Source organism: Larimichthys crocea, chromosome VIII (genome assembly GCF_000972845.2).
Source record: "Larimichthys crocea isolate SSNF chromosome VIII, L_crocea_2.0, whole genome shotgun sequence".
Taxonomy (NCBI): Eukaryota; Metazoa; Chordata; class Actinopteri; family Sciaenidae; genus Larimichthys; species Larimichthys crocea.
Genome location: NC_040018.1, coordinates 29,375,115 through 29,399,406, shown reverse-complemented (window position 1 = coordinate 29,399,406; position 24,292 = coordinate 29,375,115). Strand labels below are relative to the sequence as shown.

Sequence of the window (24,292 nt, the reverse complement as noted above, 5' to 3'; positions counted from 1 at the left end):
ACACACCACCAACCGTGCTGATCCTTTTCTGGTTACCAACCTCTATCCCTGTGGTCCTTCATGTACAACTTTAACAGCTGCCCTAACTACATTGATGAAGACATGATGTAAGACAAACCAAAACACAAATAGACACAGAAAATGATTTGAGGGAAAGTCAATACGAGAAATAAATAAAACAAGCCCTGCATTAATGCAATATTCTGTTAACAGATAAAAAGAGTAACAATCACAAAATAAAATACACACAAAAACAAGAAGAAGCACATCTATATATTTTTACACAATTAACTGAAAACTTGCGTCTCTCCACTACATATGCCCTTTTAGGGGCCTCTTAAATAAATTAAGTATTTGCCCCACTTTGCTTCATATAGATCCAGTCTACCCAGTTGTTTATGACATTTTTTCGAATGCTGCCACAGCCGAGAGGGTACCCCCTCCGTCTTCCATCCCCTGACAAGTATTTGTCTACCAATCATAATACTGGTTTGGACAAAGCTTTTAATATGTTTATCCTGTCCTGTCAGGACTGTATGATCACTCAAGACAAATAATCTAGGGCTAAATGGAATTTGCATCTCCGTAATCTCACATAGGTTATCATAAATATTGGTCCAAAAGTGTTGGATCATAACCATAACACATGAATTAATGTACCTTCCTCAGACTTGCATCGCCAACATTCTGATGTGGATAATAATCCTAATCTTAATAATCTGGAGGGAGTCCAATAAAAACGATGCATAATTTAAAATTGAATAAGGCGTACTCTTGCATCCCTTGAAACTGCTTTAATATTTTTACAAATTCCGTTCCAATCCTCATCACTAAATGTCAGATTCAGATCCCTTTCCCATGTCTTCTGCAGAGCTGTAATGGGCCCATTACCACACTCTACATTTTCAATTTTTTCAATTTTCAATTTTCAGAGATAGCAGCCAGCTGATATTACTGACTAGTCCAACAACAAGAAGCCCAACTTGGTGTCTGTCTTTCAGCCTTTTATTTCACTCTCTCCTTTTCTCTTCTTAGCTTCCTTCATCAACATCCTATTCAGTCTCTTTGCCTCTGTCATTATGTCCATAGAGACAGCTGAGCCCGGTTACATTGCCCAGTTCTGGTTCTGGAATGACACCAGCTCTGCTCCACGTCAGCGTTCCCTCTCGCCCGGGCCTGAAAAACTCCTCTTCCCGATAGTCCAAACTGCCTGTGGTGCAAACATTAACACAGCAGCTACAGTTAACAGTAGTTTACTTCACTGTCCATCATAAACTCTGTAAATCACAGAGAGTTGAGGCGGAGCAGCCGGAGGACATCAGAGGGAAAACCAGAAAACATTTCCTCCATAAAATATGATCCAGTTTCACCAGAATCAGTGAAATACAGATGTAGCAACTCAAAAGTTCCCGTGTTTCCGTGACGGAGCCGTGACTGGTCCTTGACCGGTCCTTCGCTGGTCGGTGACGGTAATGTAATCTTTAACAACTGTTAGTATGAGAGAAAAAATTACACAATGCCTTAAAGAAGGATATGCAGAACACACATCATAGTCTGAGCAGGATATTTATTAAAGGTTTAGCTCCATCAATGAATTTCACATCTAACATTTCACGCACCGCCAGACTAGATTTCCATATTTAGGTGTCATAATGTGGCCTACTTTGGAGCTTTGGTCACAAGAAATCACAAGAAAACCTCTTGAAGCTACTACTTTAATTGTTGAGGTGGTTTGTCCTGAGGTTTCTTCCACCTTTTTTCTTGTTAAAGGTTTTTTGTGGGCAAGTTCTTCCTCACTCGAACCGAGGGTCTAAGGACAGAGGGTGTCACTCCCTGTACAGATTGTAAAGCCCTCAGAGGAAAATGTACTTTGTGACTTTGGGCTATGTAAATAAAATTTGATTTGATTTGTTTTGATTTGATTTGATTCGATTTGATTTTGGCACATTACTGCTCCCATGGTCAAGTTCAAGGTCAGGTTACCATGGTAACAGCACCATGCAGATCAAGTGGCCAGTAGCTCTTAAACTTTACTACATTTTTTATTTAATTAGTTACTTTTGTGACTTTGTCACTGAAGCGCATATTAAATTTGGAAGCATGTTTTTTTATGTGATGTCAGAATTACACTAATAAAACATCAGAAAAAAAAGAAGCGGACTGGATTAAATGCAGTGGACCTTTGAGACCAACATCTTCTGACTGGTCATCCAGACCAGCTGGACCAAGCTAAGCTTGCCCAGCTTGGACTTAAGTCTATTCCACTACCCAGCTGATTTCTGGTTAATAAGCAACAGGGAATCAGAGACTGGAGTGAAGTGTTGAGAAACTGGTTCGCCAGGACATCAAAGACTCTCCTAGCTAGCCTGGATCCGTCAGCATCAGAACCAATAGATCCACAGAGGAACTCCACTCAGTCAATAACAACACCTACATCAGTTTTAGGTTTCTGGGAATTGCCATCACATCATTGATGGTCCAAAGAAGTTTTGGTTATTAAACCAATGTCCATCAGTCAGCTGCCTTCCACAGTCGCAGTTACACAGCCAGTGAATTTCTAAAATAGCACGCAGCAACTTCTGTGAATATTTGTAAATAAACAGCAATAATAAATAGTTATGACTTACATCATGACTTTCTGCACACTGGTGCTCCACCACATATCTGGTGCCCTTTATATTTGATATATTTTATATTTATATTTCCAACAGATGTGTGATAGGGAAGCTGTAGACGTGTACATTGGCACAAAATGGAAATATCTGACTAAAGACGACGTGTTCTCAGTGAGTTTCCTTCTCTGTGTGTTTGTTCCTTAGGCATGCAAGAGAGATTGTTCTGAAGTATGAGGGCCGACTGACCAGAACCAGAGGTTACCAGACAGCAGGAGCTGATGTATGTACACACTGTTTACAGTGCAACACGCAGTAAGACTGATTCCAGTTTTAAAATTTAATTTCTGCTAGTTTAGAACATTTCTTGTATTATTTGAGCATAGTGGTTACACATCATCTAGGGGCGGCCAAGGCACAAAATAAAATGAACTTTTCTAAGTGTCAAGCAGACATAAAGACAGGCTGTGGAGTAGAAGGATGTGTGTTTATTCACAATGTTGCAAAGGTGGATCAGAGCAGAACAGATCTTATTCACAACATACAGAAAGTACCATGGTTATATCAAAATGTGAAATTAAAATCAACAGCGATCGCTCTGCTCTCCGCTCTATACTGTACGGCTGTATGCTGAGAGGAGCTTCTTTGTGTTATTTCACTGCACTGCAGTAACTTGATGATCAGAGCCAGAATAATAAAACATGTTGGACTTCCTTTGTGCAGGCTGCTAAATCCTGATTCGAGCCCAACACACACACACACACACACACACTGTTGATATCTACCTTATAGGAGTGTCTCTGCATTTACATGGACACATATACAGTGAGGGATGCAGACAGAGAAAGATAGCTCTGCGGCCATAGCACAGCAGCATGAGTGGATTTATAGCCTGTTGTTATAGCTCAGTTTAATTAAAATGTTCAGGCTGCTCGGGCCCCATTAGAATAAATTGACTTTTAGTGAGCAGCCTGGTGATGAGTTATTAATTCTACAGTTTGGCTCCCAGTTAATTGAAAATCAGAATCAGTTGTCCAGCTGACCTGATCTTCATGAATAATCACCCTCTTCTGAGTTTAGTTTCCGTCACGTCAGAAGATGTGAAAATCTTCAGTGTCACGTTGTTTCTGTTCTCATGTGGACTACATCAACATGTGCTACAGAATGACGTCATGAGTGATTCAAACTACACAACATGTACAGTTTGATGATTTACATTGACTCCACAAAGAGCTCTCGTGGGCAAAGGCCGATATAGTGTTTACTAAAAGTACATTTTGGTTTCTGATAACCTTGATCATGACCTTTGACCTAAACTTAACCATTGTGGAGATTTCTGTCCATGAATCTGTTCATCTTCATCTGTTTATGTTCTGCAGTGAAGAGACAGAGGACACAGGAATCCGAGATGTCTCATGCTGAAGGTTTATTGGAGCTTGAGGGTTTATTAATACAAGAGTTTTTTGTCTGTAACATTTTGAAATTCTAGAACATGTTTTGAAGTTTTTCCTCTTTTTTTTCACATAACACTTTTTACAGCCTTTTTATTTCACTTTGTGGTTAACAGTTTCTGTCCTCGTTCAGGCAAAGATGCACCTTACACTTCCCACTGTTGATGACATTTTCAATGTACTTTCTTTTTCTCTGTTCTTCCTCTAGCCTTTTTGACATCTAAAAATAGACATAGGTCAATATAGCATAGACTGTTATTATTTCAGAGGAATTTCTATTGTGGAAATACTCAAAATGTATTTAAATGGCAAGTGGCATTTCAGTGGTTAATTAGATTAATTAAGTCATCAAAATAGTGTGTGTTTGTATTTTAGTAAGCGTTATGTAGATTAAATTACAAAAATGTGAAATGACAATTTGGGGTGAAACACACATTTTATACCTGTAGTATCAAATTTGATACAGACATTTTAACATGATTTAATTGTAATGTAAAGAACGAGTTACTTAATGAATATGCATTCTAAAAATGACGTAGAATTTTTATGTTATTCTCACCGTAACTTCTCAAAAATTAGCAGTGATTTTCCTGAAAAAAGCGAGTGGATGATTTACCGGGAGCAGACACGTTGGAAATGACCAAAAACTAAACTTAAGCTGCCTGTAGTGGCATGATGGTCCAACAGGGGGCAGAATACCTGTATCAGATCACATACAACAGGTTTTTAAGGCAACTATTGAAAATGTTGATGAGATAGAAGTCTCAAAACTTCATGTATCAAATATGATACGAATGGCATTATAGGGTTAAAACAGACCATTTCCTCACATTAACTAAGTCAAGTTTTGTGCCTTAACTTAACCAACCCTACACTGATCCAAAAAACAGAAAGAAGATATTTTCATAATGGTCAGATGCGTTTGGAGAGGCACTAATGCTCCTGCTGATTGGAAAAGGCTGTGTTATTTTGGAGGGCGATGTCACATGATGTGTTTTGTTGTTAAGTCTGGAGGACTTAACAACAATGGACCACTCAAAGTGCTTTTACATTGCACATCTCATTCACACATCACATCATGTATTGCATTGATGGCATTGGCTGCTCATTAGGGATGGGAATTGATAAGATTTTTCCGATTCCATTATCGATTCGATTCTCTTATCGGTTCTCATTTGGGGAAAAAAGGAGAACAAACAGTTTGATCAGCATCATCTAGAGGAGGTAGTGAACTGGAGCGAGTACTAGTACAGCTGCAGCCTCTGAGCCAGCCAGACTCTCTCTCTCGTCATGGTCATCTTCTAAATGTAATGCAGAAGGCATTCGTTTAATGTGAACTGTTATAGCATGTTTTACAAAGAAGCACATGGCGCTAACATGGTAGGCAGTGTGTTATTTACCTTCTGTAGTAACCACAGAGGTGGTCATAGCCTGGCTGCTGCCGCTGCTGCTAGGTTGAGATTCATCTCCAGTCCGAAGCGTGTCAAAAACACGACATTCATTTCAAAATATTGCATGTTGTGTGCGCAAATGTTTCTGCATGTTCGTCGTGTTCCCTCCCGACGCTGTTATCTCCACTTTGCAATGATTGCAAGTCGCCCTGTTGCCGTCTGTTTTGGTAAAATGCAGCCAAACTTTGGAGCGTTTGAACCGAGTGGGTGCCATTGTTTACTACTGATTGCACTGCACGTGCCAAACTTGTGTAAGTTACGTGGCGTAATTTGTCATGCTTGCTGGAATCGAGCGTTTCCATGGAATTGAAACACACGGAACCGGTTCTCAACAAGAACCGGTTCTCGATTCCCATCCCTACTGCTCATCACTTTTTGGGAGCTAACCATTTACACACCGCTGACAAGGGGCTTTGGGGTTCAGTATCTTGCCCAAAGACAATTCGACATATAGAGTGGAGGAGCCGAGGATCCAACGCTGATCATCTGATTAGTGGATGACCCGCTTTACCTCCTGAACCAAACAACTTTGTAACATATTTAATATATATTAAATCACATATTTAATCATCTAATTTTTCCTGTAAAAATGAAATGTATTATCATTTATTTAAGAACCTTACAGCATGACTATTTCTATAGTTATAAAACCAATCCTCAGAGGAGTTCACCCTCTCTGATGGTCAGATAAAGTCAACACATCGTGATCGGTGTGTCTGTGGGAGGTTCCAGCAGGTCAAACATTTCACAGCACTCTTTTTTCCTCCTGCAGCTGCTGAAGAAACTCTCTCGTGTGCTTTACAACGTCGTGGTTCTATTCATTCCCTGGGAAGTGAGGATCAAAAAAATCGAAAGTGAGTTGCCTTTCCTCTCCACAGAATTCATTAACGTAATTCTATCACTGGATAATGGCCAAATGCTATCGTTTAATTATATCGACGGGCTAAATCCATTTTCTTCAGGACGCTTTCCCATTAATATGGTCATAGTGTATGCTCTACATCATGTAAGGGTAAACCTTTTAAGGCCACAGAAGGATACATTGCTTGTGAAACACAACATAACTGTTGGTGTGTGTGTGTCAGTCAGTCTCAGTCAGATCTTTGTCTTGTTGAGGTCACTTTGGGTCAGGCGTGGCGTCCTACTTCATCTTCCTCCGCTGGTTGTTTGGGATCAACATCGTCCTGACCATCATGACTGGAGCCTTCATCGTCCTGCCCGAGGTCAGCAAGTCTTATACTATACACTATGCAAACGTCCATACATTATACTGCATAACACATGACAATCATATGTGAATAGTGAATATTCATTTACATTTATTAGTTAGCAGGCATCAGAACCAGGCTGAAAAGCTGGAGACCAACAGGGATTATTAACAATGAACGAACAACGTGAACAACGTTTCTCGATGGAAAGTGGCGTAACCACTTACTATACTTAGCTCGGTCTGAACACTCTCAGCACTCACATTGGCTACTAAAAACACCAATCAGTCTACAACAAGTCCCTCCCTCTCTGCATCTCTTGACAGGAAAAACATAAAAATGAAGAATAATTTTTTATCCAATGAAACGCTTTCTCTCTGCTTCCTGTTTGATCCAGTCTATGAGCGATTATGAAGACTGCTACATGGCGGGGCCTCACTGAATATTTCAAAATAAAATAAAATAATAACATTTTCAAGTGAAAATAAACTAGCAACCAATAATGTAATACCTGCAAATAATGCAATATCTCTGGCCATTTTAAATGTAATAAAGCCAATAACGTAATAATCTGACTGTTACGACCATATCTCAGGGTATGAAAGAAGTAACATAAAACCAGATTTTAAGGTTATTAAACAAATGATATTTTATTAAATGAAAGTTCAGATCGTTTTTACAAAAGGAGGTGAGGCAAAAGGGGAACAAAGGGCGAGCGAGTGCTGTCAAAAGAACAAACAAATATAACAAAAGGAGAACTCTAACAAAGCCTATGCTATTCTAACTAGAAATCCAAAACGAGAAAGAAAACCCTCACTATCTAAATCTAACGCTAAATAACAAAACACACATCAAAACAGCACCCCTGAACGAATGGGTCTAACAGAAATATACTCTCATGTATAATCAGTCACTATAAATTTAACTAAACCGTGCCCAGTCCCAACAAAACTTCCTCAAATAACACAAGTTAACCTACGTTAACATTCACAAATTCAACTAACTAGGCGAGCTTCCAAATCAACACAACACACACAATGCTCAGGCGGATGCAGCGGATTGGCCGGACGGGAGAGGATGCAGAGGACGTCGCACCAATCCCAATCCTCTCGGTTTCCAGGAACCAATCCGATAACGGCCACCGCACACCTGTATTTACATACCGGGATAGAAACACACAAGAGACCTCATGGGGCGGAACGGCGGCGACCGTAACACTGACAGTTACATTATCAGCTGCAGTTATTACAAAGGATTTCTTTAATGCTACATCAATAATGTAAGAAGTTATTGGCTTTATTACATTTAAAATGGCCAAAATGATTACATTATTAGCAGGTATTACATTATTGGATGTTATTACATTATTGGTTGCACATTCATGAGACTGAGTTCAAATGTGACAACGAGATAGTAAGCAGAGGTAACACTGAAATAAAGACTCCTAACAGGAACGATTAGGAAGAGAAATGTGGATCAAGAGTTTTGCTTGTGACTTTTTGTCCGTGAGTACAGATCAGGGGATTCTTTCTAGAGCTGCTGTAGCTCGACACTTAAAGCACAAACTGCAGATGAGAACAGAGGACAGAGGAAACAAAATGCTGCTCGATTTATGTTTCTCACTGACACGCAGCCACAAGCAATTTCGCCAGACATGACTTATCCTATCATTTCCAATGCCTCGTCTTATTCCTCCATTTATTTCTTCTGCATCTCTCTCACTCTCTCTGTCTCCATCCATCATGTGTTTGGACTAACCTACACTGTCTCCACTCACACATCACATGCATCTCTCTCCTCTGCTCAGTGACTAATATCAAACATGGTGGATGTTCTGTCAGATTTCATGTCTGTGCCTGTAAATTTTGTGACCAAGTATGGAATGAGATGCCTCAGTCATCCCTCACTGTTTAAGTTTGTTTACTTTTTATGGAGTCAGATCGGTTTCATTATTAATGAACGCACAGAAGTAGTTAAATATGAATTTCATGAATTATTCTCTAAACATAAATATTTTTTCAATGCACGCAAAATGATTATTTAGTACTGAATATAAATGTAAAACAAATCCACAAAACAAATAAATAAATAATAAAGTTCACGATTGTATCTCTGATCCGCACACTTATTTCCTCTTTTAAATAAATGTATTACAAATCCACAAATATATATTATGTATTTGCAGGTTGTCATCAAAATGCATGTTTTTATATTCATAAACAAACTGTTGAACCTGTATTTATGTGTGGGGGTGTTTTGAGACCTCCCTGCTGATTTACAAGTAATTATCAGTGGCCAACGAGATAGATAGATAGATAGATAGATAGATAGATAGATAGATAGATAGATAGATAGATAGATAGATAGATAGATAGATAGATAGATAGATAGATAACCAGTAACCATACATTAAAATTTACCTGAGATAAATCTAAATGTATGTAGAGAGAAATTAAACATTTGTAGCAAAATTAAACATTTGCATAGTAATATGTACACAGGAATTAAAAATGTGCAAAGGGGTTAAACTCTACATGTGAAAAAAATGTGCAGAGCAGTTAAACATTTGCATCGAAAATAAATTGAAGACTGTGTGAAGAAGTTAACCTGTGCTAAACATCTATACAAAAACTATATAAAAAGTAGAAAGTTACGGAAGCCCTAAAAGGCCATACATACATACATTTTATTCCACCCGTTTTCCCGTGATAACAAGATAATTAATTTGAGATCTCGAGAAAACAAAACGATAGTCTAGTGAATTAAATCAAGTGCACCCGTATTACAGAATGTATGGCAAATGCATGTAGTCCATGATACGGAGCGAGCAAACCTATTACTCCACTGTAAAATCCCTTTGATCCATAATTTCTGACAAAGGTTTGTACACTTGATCTCAGGACTGGAGTGAGGATTAGCCAAAGTGTATCAACCTTTGTCAGAAATTATAGATCGAAGGGGTTTTACAGTAGAGTAAATATGGCACATAATGCCCCTTTTCAATTCAAAATAATGAACTTTGAGGGTGAATTGCTCAAAAATAATACAGTAAATATGCTTTATACTGAGTGAGTGAACAGTCAGGATGGTCCTGAGATCAAGTGTATCAACTTTTGTCAGAAATTATGGATCAGAGGGATTTTAAAGTGGTGTAATAGGTTTGCTCGCTCCGTATTATGGACTACATGCATTTGACATACATTCTGTAATACGGGCGCACTTGATTTAATACACTGACTAGACTATCGTTTTGTTTTCTCGAGATCTCTAATTAATTATCTCGTTATCACAAGAAAACGGGTGGAATAAAATGTATGTATGTATGTATGGCCTTTTAGGGCTTCCGTAGTTTGCCACTCTGACTTACATTACATACTCAACTTACATTGCCCTCTAGTGGCTGTAGTAATTATGACTCTTGTCCAACACGTGCAAAGGAGGAAGGTGTTGTAATGTTATGACAGATCTAAAATAAAGTAGCCAGGTGAGTAATAGTAGGATGTACAACAGGATGTGCAGTAATGTGAATGTAGGCAGGTCTATCAGGTGTTGACACAGTTTGAACTTTGAACAGAGCCAGCTGGCTGTCTCCAGTCTTTATGTTAAGTTAGTCCAACAACCTTTCTTTGATATCAACCCTGTCATCTCACTCTGAGAAAGAAAGGAAAATGATTCCTGTAAGCTGCTATCAACAATTACATTGACCTGTAAAGATCTTCTTTTTCTTCCATGAATTTAGTCTTCAAGGTATCACCTCTTCTTGTGTATACAGTATAAAGGGTCTTTGATGCATTGTATGATGAATGATAATGAATACATGTGTCTGTGTGTCCTAGCTGCTGGCCGGAGCTCCGTTTGGAACGACGAGGAGTAAAACTATTCCCAAAGAGCACCTGGCTTCAGCCCAGGACCTAGACACCATCTGGTCTCTCGGGGCAAGCCTCTCTTTCCTTTTACTGTTCTGTCAATAGCACAATACTAACAGATACAATGGACCATTATTCAAACATTACTTTACAGCCTCCCTGACCTTTAAACCAAGGCATTATCTGACTATTGTCTCTTATGCATAAAGGAAATTCAATTGTGATCAAAGCAAATGACAAAATATTGATTTAAACATTATTAACAGTCTTCAGCAGTGACACCGTGCCCTCTCTCACAAATATTACGTGAGCACGGTGGATATTCATTAACTGTCCTGTCATATATGACTGAAGCCGTCAACGGTGTTATGTCTCCAAAAGCCATAAGATACAAAATTCTTGTATTGCAATTGATGATACAGTATTTATGGAATTTCATGGCAACATGTAGATTACATAATAATGTTTCACGTGACCATGCCTTTGGTGAAAACATCTAGAGTTCAACCTCTGTGGACCATGAATCTTGACTGTTTAACATTCATGACGCTCTCTGATAATTCTCAATCTGCTTTGCTCTTTAGAGTTTTAGTCTGCATACTCTAATAACACTGTCTCCAAGAAATGAAGTTTCTATGTTAGTTTTCTATATTTTTCTTTTCATAATTACTTTGCCTACAAACACAATAAGTGTCTGGACATTTCTTTGAGTGGATTAAGCACTATATTTATGTAACACACTGGCGTCGTAAGGGTTGGGGTGGATTTAATGGTACACAAAAGGCAAGACAGTCACACCAGAGTTCCAGGTTCATGTCGGGACTCCAGTCTCTGGTTCAGGCAAGTTGGTTTCAGGCTGAAATGTTAGTCAAAAATGTTATATCTAAAGTCACATCTGGATTTTTGTTTATTAAAACAGGTTATGATCTTTATAATCTTCACAAAGTGCCGCCAGTGCACGAACAGAACTATAAAAGATAAATAATGCTGCCGTCACTGGAATCTGCTGTCAGGGAGCATTTTCACTGTTGACATTTTTGCAACCCAGGAATGTTAATTAACAACACGTCCTCGTTATGTCCATAAAAAAAAGTATTTTGGTTACTGTCACAATCCTCTCAATACACATTTCCTGTTGCAGATTATTCACTATCATTTCTTGGAGACAGCAGTGACTCTAGATGTGTTGTGTGTGTGTTTGGTCTCCACAGGGCTACCTGCAGTACTCTGTGTTATTTTACGGTTACTATGGCAGGGTGAGGAAAATCGGCAGTGCAGGGTACCGGCTGCCCCTCGCGTACTTCTTGGTTGGGATGGCTGTCTTTGCATACAGCTTCATCATTCTGTTAAGAAAGTAAGCGTCACACTCACACTGCTGCAATGATGATCTGAGGATGTAGTATTGTGATGTTACAAATATGTGTCTCCAACCATGTGCTGGACCATGAGGTGTTTTTATGCTTTTATTTGAACTACTTTGTGTTACATGTATTGTATGAAAAGTGATTGATTGATTGATTGATTGGAAAGCGTTGTAGCGTCGAATCAGCGTATGTGCTAGATTTAAAACTTTTTTATCGCTTTAATTTGCCATTGGACAATGGTGTCATGGCTGGAACAAAGGCTTGAACCCAAATGCACGACTCAGGAGACAAAGTAAACAGAAAATCACTCACTGGGAGGAAAACACTAAATACTCCAAGACCGGGGTCTCCAAACTACGGCCCGCGGGCCACATCCGGCCCGACTAAACAATTGGAGTGGCCCACTTAACGATCCCAAACAATCCCTCTAAACATGGCCTATTTTTCAAAATTGCATTTTCCTATTATAAAATATCCACATTAATGATTAAGCTTGGCATTCAATTAAATCTACCTTATTTACGAACTATTTACAGTACTAGTTAATTTTCATCCCCTCACACAATGGTATTCTGAACGTGACTTTGCTCGTAATCAACTTCCGCACAGTCTGCCCGGGGGATTCAACTCGGCGGGTCAGGGACGCCGCACAGTGGCGGGAGGATCCCCTCGTGGACCTCTCCCTGACGCTGGCTGGCCTCCGCCTGGGTCGGCTTGGAAAGGCTCGGGGGGCGAAGGTGGCTCACGGCTCCGGCCGCGAGCTTTACAGCACCCTCCTGCCTGGACCTCGCCGCTCCCCAGGGCCATGGACTTAGTGCTCGCTGCGCCCTCTCCGCGACTGTCAAATCGCAACTTATCGCAACTTTCACTTCCTCCCGCAACAAAATTGCACAAAAATGTAAAAAGCACCGCAACTTTCACCACAATTTTTCTGAAAACCTCATGCAACATCAGGGATTTTAGGCCGAAACTATTTCAAAAAAGGCTTGTGAAATCCTGGTGGGACTGATATCATTTCCGGTTATAGACTGACCCCGGCCCCCCATCACAGAAAGGCAAGTTGATGTGGCCCGCACCGGAAAAAAGTTTGGGAACCCCTGGTCTAAGAAAACAAAAAACCACTCAAGGGAGGGAAAACCTACTAACAAACTCAGGGAAAAAGGTAACAAACGAAAAACCACTCTTATGAGGGAAAAATCTATGAAAATGCAAAGGCTAGACAAAGTAACAAAGCAAAATACAAAACCTGATAAGACACAGACACGAGACAAGGTCTTTGACGAGACTAGGGTAAGGAGCTGGTTCTCTGGCACAAAGGACAAGACGAACTGGCAACAGACAAAGGGAGACGCAGACAATATATACACAGGGTAACAATCAGACCGGTGACACATGAGGAAGGGCAAGTGACCTGAAACGAGAAGAGTTATCTTTCAAAATAAAACAGACAACCTTAACATAGTGAGCTTTATTAGTCATGACAAACGGTTTCTAAAATGAAACTGACTGATGAATCATAGGACGACCCAAAAATTATCTTTAAAAAAAAGTACCGAAGTTACAGATATATTTTGTGATAAAAATGTGTCTATGATAATATTGTCTGGTTTGAATTGATAATAATTCTCTTGCAGAATGGCCAAGAACTCTCGCCTGAGCCTGGCCAGTGCCTCTGATGAGAACTTCACGTTCTGCTGGAGGGTGTTCTGCGCCTGGGACTACCTGATAGGAAACCCAGAGGCTGCAGAGAGCAAAGGAGCTGCCATCGTCAACAACATCCGGGTCAGAGACAGACGCACACACACTCACACACACACACTGGCTGGGTTTTATCTTCAATAACACCGGATGTTTTTTTCTGAACAGGAGGCCATTGTGGAGGAGCAGGAGAAGAAGAAAGACACCAGTCTGTAAGAGTCTTTGTTGTTCATTTCTTGTTTTCTGCGCTTGTCCTCGGTCGGTGCCGAGTGTTAAACATCGAACCAGAAATCTCTGGGCTCATCTCCCCTTTGAATCATTTGACATCCAGCTGATTTACAGCAGTGATGTGCACTCATCCTGACATAAGTTAGAGAAACAGACCTTAAATCACAGAAAGAAAATGACTGTAGCGACAGAATAAAATTAGAGGATTAGAGATAAATGAGCAAGTGTATATCTCAGCTATGACTGGTCCACTCTGACACGCATGTGAAATGATGAGTTTTTAACCTTTTTTTCATCACTTCAGTCAGCCAGCTATGAAGACGTGATTATTATGTGAATTATGTTTGACCTGTAGGCTCACACCTTGTCACTCCCCCAACACCAGCCAAGTTCAGGGAGCTCGTACTCCCCCCACTAGGGAAAGGTAGATTTAGAGGCTAAAGGCTAAGAGCTGTCTTTATAGAATTATATACAGTTAGTGTAGATATGTACGGTGGCCGGGAACCCTCAATGCTGCAAATAAAAGAAACACCTCAAACAAAAAGAAACAGCACTACAAATAAAAGAAACGCTGCAAACAAAAAGAAACAGCGCTGCAAATAAAAGAAACTTCACAACGGAAGTGAATTACCGGGGACTATTTTTGCCGGTGCACCTGTAGTTTTTTATGTGAACGAAGAAGAAGAAGAAGAAGAAGAAGAAGAAGAAGAAGAAGAAGTACAGAAGCGTATTGCATTCACTTGAAAAAAATAAATTAGACACCTGATCTCGTAATTACGAGATAAGGAAAGGTGCCTTATTGGCTACTGCACTTCGGTAAAGTTAGAAAGATATTGGCACTTCTGAGATTAGTAACTCTGAAGTGAAACGTTGTTAAAACACAAAACATATTTTCAACCATAGTAAGATAGACAACGAGCTACAACCTAATGTTCATCACAACGAGCTACAACCTAATGTTCATCACAACAAACCATCCTCGGAGCCACACCAACAACATTAGTGTTTACTAAGACTTTTCATAATTTCTGGGAATTTTCTATTAGGAATATTAATCAATAACTTTAATATGATACAGTACTGCGGTAACGCTATCTACACTTTAAAATCTAGTGCCCGACTACATCAGTTTGTGATGTAAACACTAATGTTGTTTCTTTCTTTTATTTGTAGCACTGTTTCTTTTTGTTTGCAGCGTTTCTTTTATTTGCAGCATTGAGGGTTCCCAGCCACCGTAGATATGTAAAACATTTTGAGGCATTACTCTGAACTTCCAGATGTTTCTCTAACCGATCGATGTATTTGTATGTTATCCTCAGGGCAGTTCTGATCAGTCTGCGTATCTTAGCCAACATCCTGGTGCTCCTGTCTCTGGCTGGCAGCATCTACATCATCTACTTTGTGGTGGACCGTTCTCAGAAACTTGAGCAGGAGAAGCCGGAGCTAACGCTGTGGGAGAAGAATGAGGTAGCAGGGCAGAGCGGACATCGTCCTCATCATCACCATTAGTTTGATTTAATTATGAAACATACAATACAGTTCCAAGGAATCAATGAAAGTGGAGCCCCTGAGGCTGATCCGGTGGATGATGATGTCAGCTTCCATCCATCAGTGACAGCTCATCATTCCATTCAGTCAGGGTTTAGTTTGTAAATGTTTATTTTAAATTGTAAATTTCATTATAATTTATACAGAGATGTGTGTGTTTTATTTGGAGTACAGCTGCAATTGAACTTTTTTTTTTGCAGTGTGTAGGATTTAGTGACATTTAGTGGTGAAGTTGCAGATTACAACCGATTAAAAAAACCCTCGCCTCACATCTTCACTCCACTGTGTCATCTAGGAAATGACTGTGATTCCACCTGAAGCATCGTGGTGAATTTCAGGCGCACCTCTGCTGCTTTGCTCCACAGATAATACAAACCTTGTCTAGCTGTATCAGGCAGCACTAGCTGAAAGTGAGACACAGAAACTGCACAGAGAATCTGGTCAATTTTCAAAATAAAACACCCTGATCATAAAAAAGAGACAAAACAGTTTGACTATGCAGCCTTACTTAATTCAAGGCAACGAAATTGTGTGTGGAGCACAACACAGAGCAGTAGTTACATTTACAAAAAAAGTGCCAGTGCCCCTTAAAGTGCAAAAAAGATAAGTGACAGGTTAAAGTGACATTTGTGCTTGCCCCCCCTCCCAGATCCCATGCATAAACAGACAGGCTCCCCATCCCCATACTGAAAATATGAATAAATAAATAAACAAACCCCAAGATACCATAATATGAACAAGCAGTTATCCTAGCAGCCCTTGTGAGTTTTACAGTCTTATTGCATTGGGGTACAGGCTGTTGGCCAGCCTTTTAGTCCGGGTCTGAATGGACCTGTATCTTCTACCTGAGGGCAGCAGTTTGGACAGATGATTACTTACTCATGGAAGCTGCACATAAACTAAAGAAAGATGATCAAATCTGAGCAAATTTACAAAAAAAAATGTAGCTTGCCTCTTCTGAAACTGAAACCCTGGCAGGATAAAAAATATCAGCAGAATGGAGCATGACAACGTTGCATCACAGAGTCATGCCGGGTGGAATTTAGAGGTGTAGAAAAAGTGTTTGGTTTGTCCATTCTGTGCTTCTGTAGGAACATGGCAGTGTAACATCGTGGACGCTGCAGACTTTGCACTACAGGACCATGATCTAGGATCAACCAAGTAGAGCATGTGTGAGGTGTATTGCAGAAAGATCTACCTGGTGAAGGAGGACCTGGTGTCTCTGGAGATATAAATCTAATCAAAATTCAATTGTTTTTATTTTCAGGTGATTATACACTAATGAAATGTTTGCATCATTCCACCTAATAAAAGAGTTTAACTGTGTGTGAGTGTCCTGATAAAGACATTTGAATCAGGATCTAGTTTATCAGACAATTCAGACTTTCACATCTTTGCTGATAAAGAGAGGGGTAACGTTCATCAGTCAAGAAATATAGAACAGATCCTCCATATCAGTGACTTTCATATGATTCCTCTCTCCAGGTGAGTGTGGTGGTTTCTCTCATCACCATGATTGCTCCGTCTGCCTTTGAGCTGGTGGCTCAGCTCGAGATGTACCATCCGCGAACCTCACTGCGATTCCAGCTGGCCAGGTACTCACTCCGACAACATTACACACTACGTACAGTGACGCATCACGGGTCTCACTGCAGAGTAACGTTTGTCATGTGTTCATGTGTTTACAGGGTGCTTGTTTTATACCTGGGAAATCTCTACAGCCTCATCATCGCCCTCCTTGATAAGGTCAACAGTATGAGCTCTGCTGTGAGTATCGAAACTCTGGAAGAATGGAGGCATGTGTCTTTTTCTCTGTGTCTTCGCTCTGCACTTGCACTTGTCATTTCCCAGTTATGTTTAACTCTTTCATTTGCATCACAAAGTTAGTTGCCTGATATCAGACAACTCAATGGAGCTCATAATATGAGTGAAATAGCACGCAGCTGGTGATGGACCCTATATTTGTCTTCCAGGTCCCAGTGAATCCAGGTAACTGGTCGGACTCCAGTGCCTTCCTGGCCACCATCTCTCAGCCCGAAGTGGACAGCCTCTCCACCCTGGTTTCTGACATTTCTGTCTCCGAACATCGCAACAGCACCATAGCAACTATCGCCACAGTGCTGGATGTTACTAACAGTGGCAGGAGCAGTGCAGGGACCTCCAACCAGACAGCTCTGTTTGAGAAGAACACCCGCTCTCAGCAGGACCAGTGTTGGGAGACCTATGTCGGACAGGTTCTATCTTCACTCTACTGTACAATCGCATGGCATATTGATTGTTCACACTGAGATACATCTATAGATTTCAAATATGTATCAGGGCATCTCTGAAAGTGTTTCAGAAATCAAATGACTGACTGTGTTTCTGTTTGTGCTGTGCTGACTTTAAACAATGTCTGGGGTCTTGAAAGACAGAATCTAAAACAATTTAAGGGCCTTAAAATTAGTAAGAGACAGAGTAAGACATATTGAAAGTTGACACAAAATAGAGACTAATCAATATAGAACACAAAGTACAGCTGAAAGCTCATAAACTGCTCATGAACCAAAGCATTGAACAAACTTTGGCCTGATGATGGCATTTGAGGATCCCATGACAACACACCTGATAGTTACTGAGATCATCCAGTCTGGACAAAAGTCTGACTAAGAAAAAGCTAAAAATATGTACACATAGGCTGTCTATGCCTTCTGTTGATTTCTTTTTAGAGTAACAACAAGATAATCGCCAGAGACATTTATGACATCAGTCTGTAGGTGTGGGAAGGAAAATGGTGTCTTTTGCAAGCTCCACATGTGCAGATGGCAGAGTGCTGAAACACACAGCTCCATGACTGGCAGATTTTATTCTTATTCTTTATTTAAGGGACAAATAATGAATAAATACAAAAAAGGATGGCAGAATTAAAGACTAATGTTTTTAATCCATGCCTTAATAAGCTCAAGGTTAGACTACTGCAATGTACTTTATGTCGGCGTCTCCCAGTCGTCCCTCGGTCGACTTCAACTTGTGCAAAACGCTGCTGCCCGTCTTTTAACCAACACCAGCAGACGTGCGCATATCTCTCCTGTTCTTAACTCCCTTCATTGGCTTCCTGTCCTTTATAGAATTGATTTTAAACTTTTAATATTTGTTTTTAAAGCTCTTAACGGCCTCGCCCCTTCGTATTTATCTGAGCTTTTAACTGTCCGCAATCCTGGTAGAGCTCTGAGGTCTAATCTGAGACAAAGAAAATAGTATAAGAAACAGAGAAAAAACTAGGGTAAGGAGCTGGTTCTCTGGCACAAGACAAGACGAACTGGCAACAGACAAAGGGAGACGCAGACAAGATATACACAGGGTAAACAATCAGACCGGTGACACATGAGGAAGGGCAAGTGACCTGAAACGAGAGGAGAGTTATCTTTCAAAATAAAACAGACAACCTAAACATAGTGAGCATTTATTAGTCATGACAATGGTTCAAAAATGAAACTGACTGATGAAAAAAAGAACATTACCAAAGTTACAGATATATTTTGTGATAAAAATGTGCATGTAGAATAATTGTCTGGTTTTGAATTGAATAATAATTCTCTTGCAGAATGGCCAGAACTCTCGCCTGAGCCTGGCCAGTGCTCTGATGAGAACTTCACGTTCTGCGGGAGGGTGTTCTGCGCCTGGGACTACCTGATAGGAAACCCAGAGGCTGCAGAGAGAAAAGGAGCTGCCATCGTCACAACATCCGGGTCAGAGACAGACAACACACACACTCAACACACACACACACCGGGCTGGTTTATTATCTTCAATACACCGGATGTTTTTTTTCTGACAGGAGGGCCATTGTGGAGGAGAAGGAGAAGAAGAAAGACAAACCAGTCTGTAAGAGGTCTTTGTGTTGTCATTTCTGTTTTCTCTGCGCTTGTTCCTCGGTCAGTGCCGAGTGTTAAACATCGAACCAGAATCTCTGGGCTCATCTCCCCTTTGAATCATTTGACATCCAGCTGATTTACAGCAGTGATGTGCACTCATCCTGACATAAGTTAGAGAAACAGACCTTAAATCACAGAGAGAAAATGACTGTAGCGACAGAAGAAATTAGAGAATTAGAGATAAATGAGCAAGTGTATATCTCCAGCTATGACTGGTTTACTCTGACACGCAGGTGAAATGATGAGTTTTTTAACCTTTTTTTCATCACTTCAGTCAGCCCAACTATGAAGACGTGATTATATGTGATATGTTTGACCTGTAGGCCACACCTTGTCACTCCCCCCCAACACCAGCAAGTTCAGGGAGCTCGTACTCCCCCCACTAGGAAAGGTAGATTTAGAGGCTAAAGGCTAAGAGCTGTCTTTATAGAATTATTACAGTTAGTGTAGAAATGTACGGTGGCCGGGAACCCTCAATGCTGCTAATAAAGAACAACTGAAAACAAAAAGAAACAGCACTACAAATAAAGAAACGCTGCAAACAAAAAGAAACAGCGCTATAAATATAAGAAACGCTGCAAACAAAAAGAACAGCGCTACAAATAAAGAAACGCTGCAAACAAAAAGAAACAGCGCTGCAAATAAAAGAAAGAACGCCGCTGCAAATAAAAGAAACTTCATAACGGAATGTGAATTACCGGGGACTATTTGCTGGTGCACTGTAGTTTTTTATGTGAACGAAAAAGGAAGAAGAAAGGAGAAAAGAGAGAAGAAGAGAAGAAGAAGAAGAAGGAAGAAGAAGAAAAAGAAGTACAGAAGCGTTATTGCATTCACTTGAAAAAATAATTAGACACCTGATCTCGTAATTACGAGATAAGGAAAGGTGCCTTATTGGCTACTGCACTTCAGTAAAGTTAGAAAGATGTGGCACTTCTGAGATAGTAACTCTGAAGTGAAACGTTGTTAAAACACAAAACATTTTCAACCATAGTAAGACAGACAACGAGCTACAACCTAATGTTCATCACAACAAACATCCTCGGGAGCCACACCAACAACATTAGTGTTTACTAAGACTTTTCATATTTCTGGGAATTTTCTATAGGAATATTAATCAATAACTTTAATATGATACAGTACTGCGGTAACGCTATTACACTTTAAAATCTAGTGCCCGACTACATCAGTTGTGATGTAAACACTAATGTTTGTTTCTTTCTTTTATTTGTAGCGCTGTTCTTTTGTTTGCAGCGTTTCTTTATTTGTAGCGCTGTTTCTTTTTGTTTGCAGCGTTTCTTTATTTTGCAGCATTGAGGGTTCCGGCCACCGTAGATAGTAAAACATTTTGAGGCATACTCTGAACTTCCAGATGTTTCTCTAACCGATCGATGTATTTGTACGTTATCCTAGGGCAGTTCTGATCATCTGCGTATCTTAGCCAACATCCTGGTGCTCCTGTCTCTGGCTGGCAGCATCTACATCATCTACTTTGTGGTGGACCGTTCTCAGAAACTTGAGCAGGAGAAGCCGGAGCTAACGCTGTGGGAGAAGAATGAGGTAGCAGGGCAGAGCGGACATCGTCCTCACATCACCATTAGTTTGATTAATTATGAAACATACAATACAGTTCCAAGGAATCAATGAAAGTGGAGCCCCTGAGGCTGACCGGGGAGATGGATGTCAGCTTCCATCCATCAGTGACAGCTCATCACTCCATTCAGTCGGTTTAGTTTTGTAAATGTTTATTTTAAATTGTAAATTTCATTATAATTTATACAGTGTGTTATTTGGAGTACAGCGCAATTGAACTTTAGTGACATTTAGTGGTGAAGTTGCAGATTACAAACCGATTAAAAAAACCCCTCGCCTCACATCTTCACTCCACTGTGTCATTAGGAAATGACTGTGATTCCACCTGAAGCACGTGGTGAATTTCAGGAGCACCTCTGCTGCTTTGCTCCACAAGATAAAACAAACCTTGTCTAGCTTTATCGAGCAGCACTAGCTGAAAGTGAGAAACAGAAACGGCACAAGAATCTGGTCATTTTTCAAAATAAAACACCCTGATCATAAAAAAGAGACAAAACAGTTTGACTATGCAGCCTACTTAATTCAACAGTTTATTGTCATTGTCCAAAGGCAACAAAATTGTGTGTGGAGCACAACACAGAACAGTAGTTACATTTACAAAAAAAAGTACTCCAGTTCCCCTTAAAGTGCAAAAAAGATAAGTGACAGGATAAAGTGACATTTGTTGCTTAAACAGACAGGCTCCCATCCCCATAACTGAAAATATGAATAAATAAATAAAAATAGCCCCAAGATACTATAAATGAACAAGACAGTTATCCTAGCAGCCTTTTAGTCCGGGGTCTGAATGGACCTGTACTTCTACCTGAGGGCAGCAGTTTGAACAGATGATTACTTACTCATGGAAGCTGCACATAAACTAAAGAAAGATGATCAAATCTGAGCAAATTTACAAAAAAAATGTAGCTTGCCTCTTCTGAAATGTTCCTGGCAGGATAAAAAATATCAGTGGGAAGGAGCAAATGAGCATAACAGAGTCTGCGGGTGGATTTAGAGGTGTAGAAAAAGTGTGTTGGTGTCATTCTGTGCTACTGTAGGAACAGGGCAGTGCAACATTGTGGACATGCAGACTACAGGACCATGATCTAGGATTAACAAAGTAGCGCATGTGTGAGGTGTATTGCAGATAGATCTACCTGGTGAAAGAGGACCTGCTGTCTCTGGAGATATAAATCCAATTAAAATGCAATTATTTTTTTTTTCAGGTGATTTACCTAATGAAATTTTGCATCATCCACCAATAAAAAGAGTTTAACTGAGTGTGTTCAGTGACAATTAAGCCTGATAAAGACAATTCAGACTTTCACATCTTTGCTGATAAAGAGAGGGTAACGTTCATCAGTCAAAAGAAATATAGAACAGATCCTCCATATCAGTGACTTTCATATGATTCCTCTCTCAGGTGAGTGTGGTGGTTTCTCTCATCACACATGATGCTCCGTCTGCCTTTGAGCGTGGTGGCTCAGCTCGAGATGTACCATCCGCGAACCTCACTGCGATTCCAGCTGGCCAGGTACTCACTCCGACAACATATACACACTATGTACAGTAACGCATCACGGGTCTCGCTGGCAGAGTAACGTTTGTCATGTGTTCATGTGTTCACAGGGTGCTTGTTTTAATACCTGGGAAATCTCTACAGCCTACACATCACGCCCTCCTTGATAAGGTCAACAGTATGAGCTCTGCTGTGAGTATAGAAACTCTGGAAGAAGGGAGGCATGTGCTGTCTCTCTGTGTCTTCAGTTGCCTTGCACTGTCATTTCCCAGTTATGTTTAACTCTTTCATTTGCATCACAAAGTTAGCAGCGCAACTGGTGATGGACCTTATATTGTCTTTTCCAGGTCCCAGTGAATCCAGGTAACTGGTCTGACTCCAGTGCCTTCCTGCCCACATCTCTCAGCCCGAAGTGGACAGCCTCTCCACCCTGGTTTCTGACATTTCTGTCTCCGAACATCGCAACAGCACCATAGCAACTATCGCCACGGTGCTGGATGTTACTAACATGGCAGGAGCAGTGCAGGAGACCTCCAACCAGACAGCTCTGTTTGAGAAGAACACACCCGCTCCAGCAGGACCAGGTTGGGAGACCTATGTCGGACAGGTTCTATCTTCACTTTACTGTACAATCCATGGCATATTGATTGTTCACACGAGATACATCTATAGATTTTAAATATGTATCAGAGCATCCTGAAAGGTTTCAGAAATCAAATGACTGACTGTGTTTCTGTTTGTGCTGTGCTGACTTTAAACAATGTCTGGGGTCTTAAAAGACAGAATCTAAAACAATTTAAGGGCCTTAAATTAGTAAGAGACACAAAATACAGACTAATCAATATAGAACACAAAGTACAGCTGAAAGCTCATAAACTGCTCATGAACCAAAGCATTGAACAACTTTGGCCTGAGATGGCATTTGAGGATCCCATGACAAATCCACCTGATAGTTACTGAGATCATCCAGTCTGGACAAAAGTCCTGACTGACAAAGCTAACATATGTACACATAGCTGTCTATGCCTTCTGTTGATTGTTTTTTTTTTTTTTTTTTTAGAGTAACAAGATAATTGCCAGAGAGATTTATGACATCAGTCTGTAGGGTGGAAAGGAAAATGGTGTCTTTTGCAAGCTCCACATGTGCAGATGCAGAGTGCGAAACACACAGCTCCATGACTAGGGATGGGAAAGATTTTTTATGATTCCGATTCCATTATCGATTCGGCTTAACGATTCGATTCTTTATCGATTCTCATTTGGGAAAAAAAGGAGAACAAACAGTTTGATCAGCATCATCTAGAGGAGGTAGTGAACTGGAGCGAGTACTAGTACAGCTGCAGCCTCTGAGCCAGCCAGACCTCTCTCTCGTCATGTCATCTTCTAAATTAATGCAGAAGGCATCGTTTAATGTGAACTGTTATAGCATGTTTTACAAAGAAGCACATGGCTCTAATGGTAGGAGGCAGTGTGTTATTTACCTTCCGTAGTAACCACAGAGGTGTCATAGCCGCTGGCTGCTGCGCTGCTGCTAGGTGAGATTCATCTCCAGTCCGAAGCGCGTCAAAACAACGACATTCATTTAAAAATATTGCAATGTTGTGTGCGCAAATGTTTCTGCATGTTCGCCGTGTTCCCTCCCGACGCTGTTATCTCACTTTGCAAGATTGCAAGTCGCCCTGTTGCCGTCTGTTTTGGTAAAATGCAGCCAAACTTGGGAGGTTGAACCGAGTGGGTGCCATTGTTACTACGATTGCACTGCACGGGAAAACTTGAGTAAGTTACGGGCGTAATTTGTCGTGCTTGCTGGAACGACGTGGCGTAACTTCTTGCAGAAGTTACAGCGACGTGATTTGTGCCTTTC

At 40.4% G+C, this 24,292-nt stretch overlaps 1 protein-coding gene across 2 annotated transcripts in view; it reads left to right on the top strand.

The window, feature by feature from the left end:
• Positions 1–24,292, top strand: part of tmc3 (transmembrane channel like 3) — a 54,869-nt gene that overhangs the window by 6,084 nt on the left and 24,493 nt on the right. For both annotated transcript variants that reach the window (XM_027281311.1, XM_027281312.1), the window contains exons 3-13: positions 2,820–2,895; positions 6,287–6,368; positions 6,631–6,737; positions 10,559–10,657; positions 11,800–11,942; positions 13,587–13,734; positions 13,819–13,862; positions 15,198–15,345; positions 16,912–17,021; positions 17,115–17,193; positions 17,400–17,660. In XM_027281311.1, coding sequence (XP_027137112.1) covers positions 2,820–2,895; positions 6,287–6,368; positions 6,631–6,737; positions 10,559–10,657; positions 11,800–11,942; positions 13,587–13,734; positions 13,819–13,862; positions 15,198–15,345; positions 16,912–17,021; positions 17,115–17,193; positions 17,400–17,660 — 1,297 coding nt within the window. The remainder of the gene's footprint in view (positions 1–2,819; positions 2,896–6,286; positions 6,369–6,630; positions 6,738–10,558; positions 10,658–11,799; positions 11,943–13,586; positions 13,735–13,818; positions 13,863–15,197; positions 15,346–16,911; positions 17,022–17,114; positions 17,194–17,399; positions 17,661–24,292) is intronic.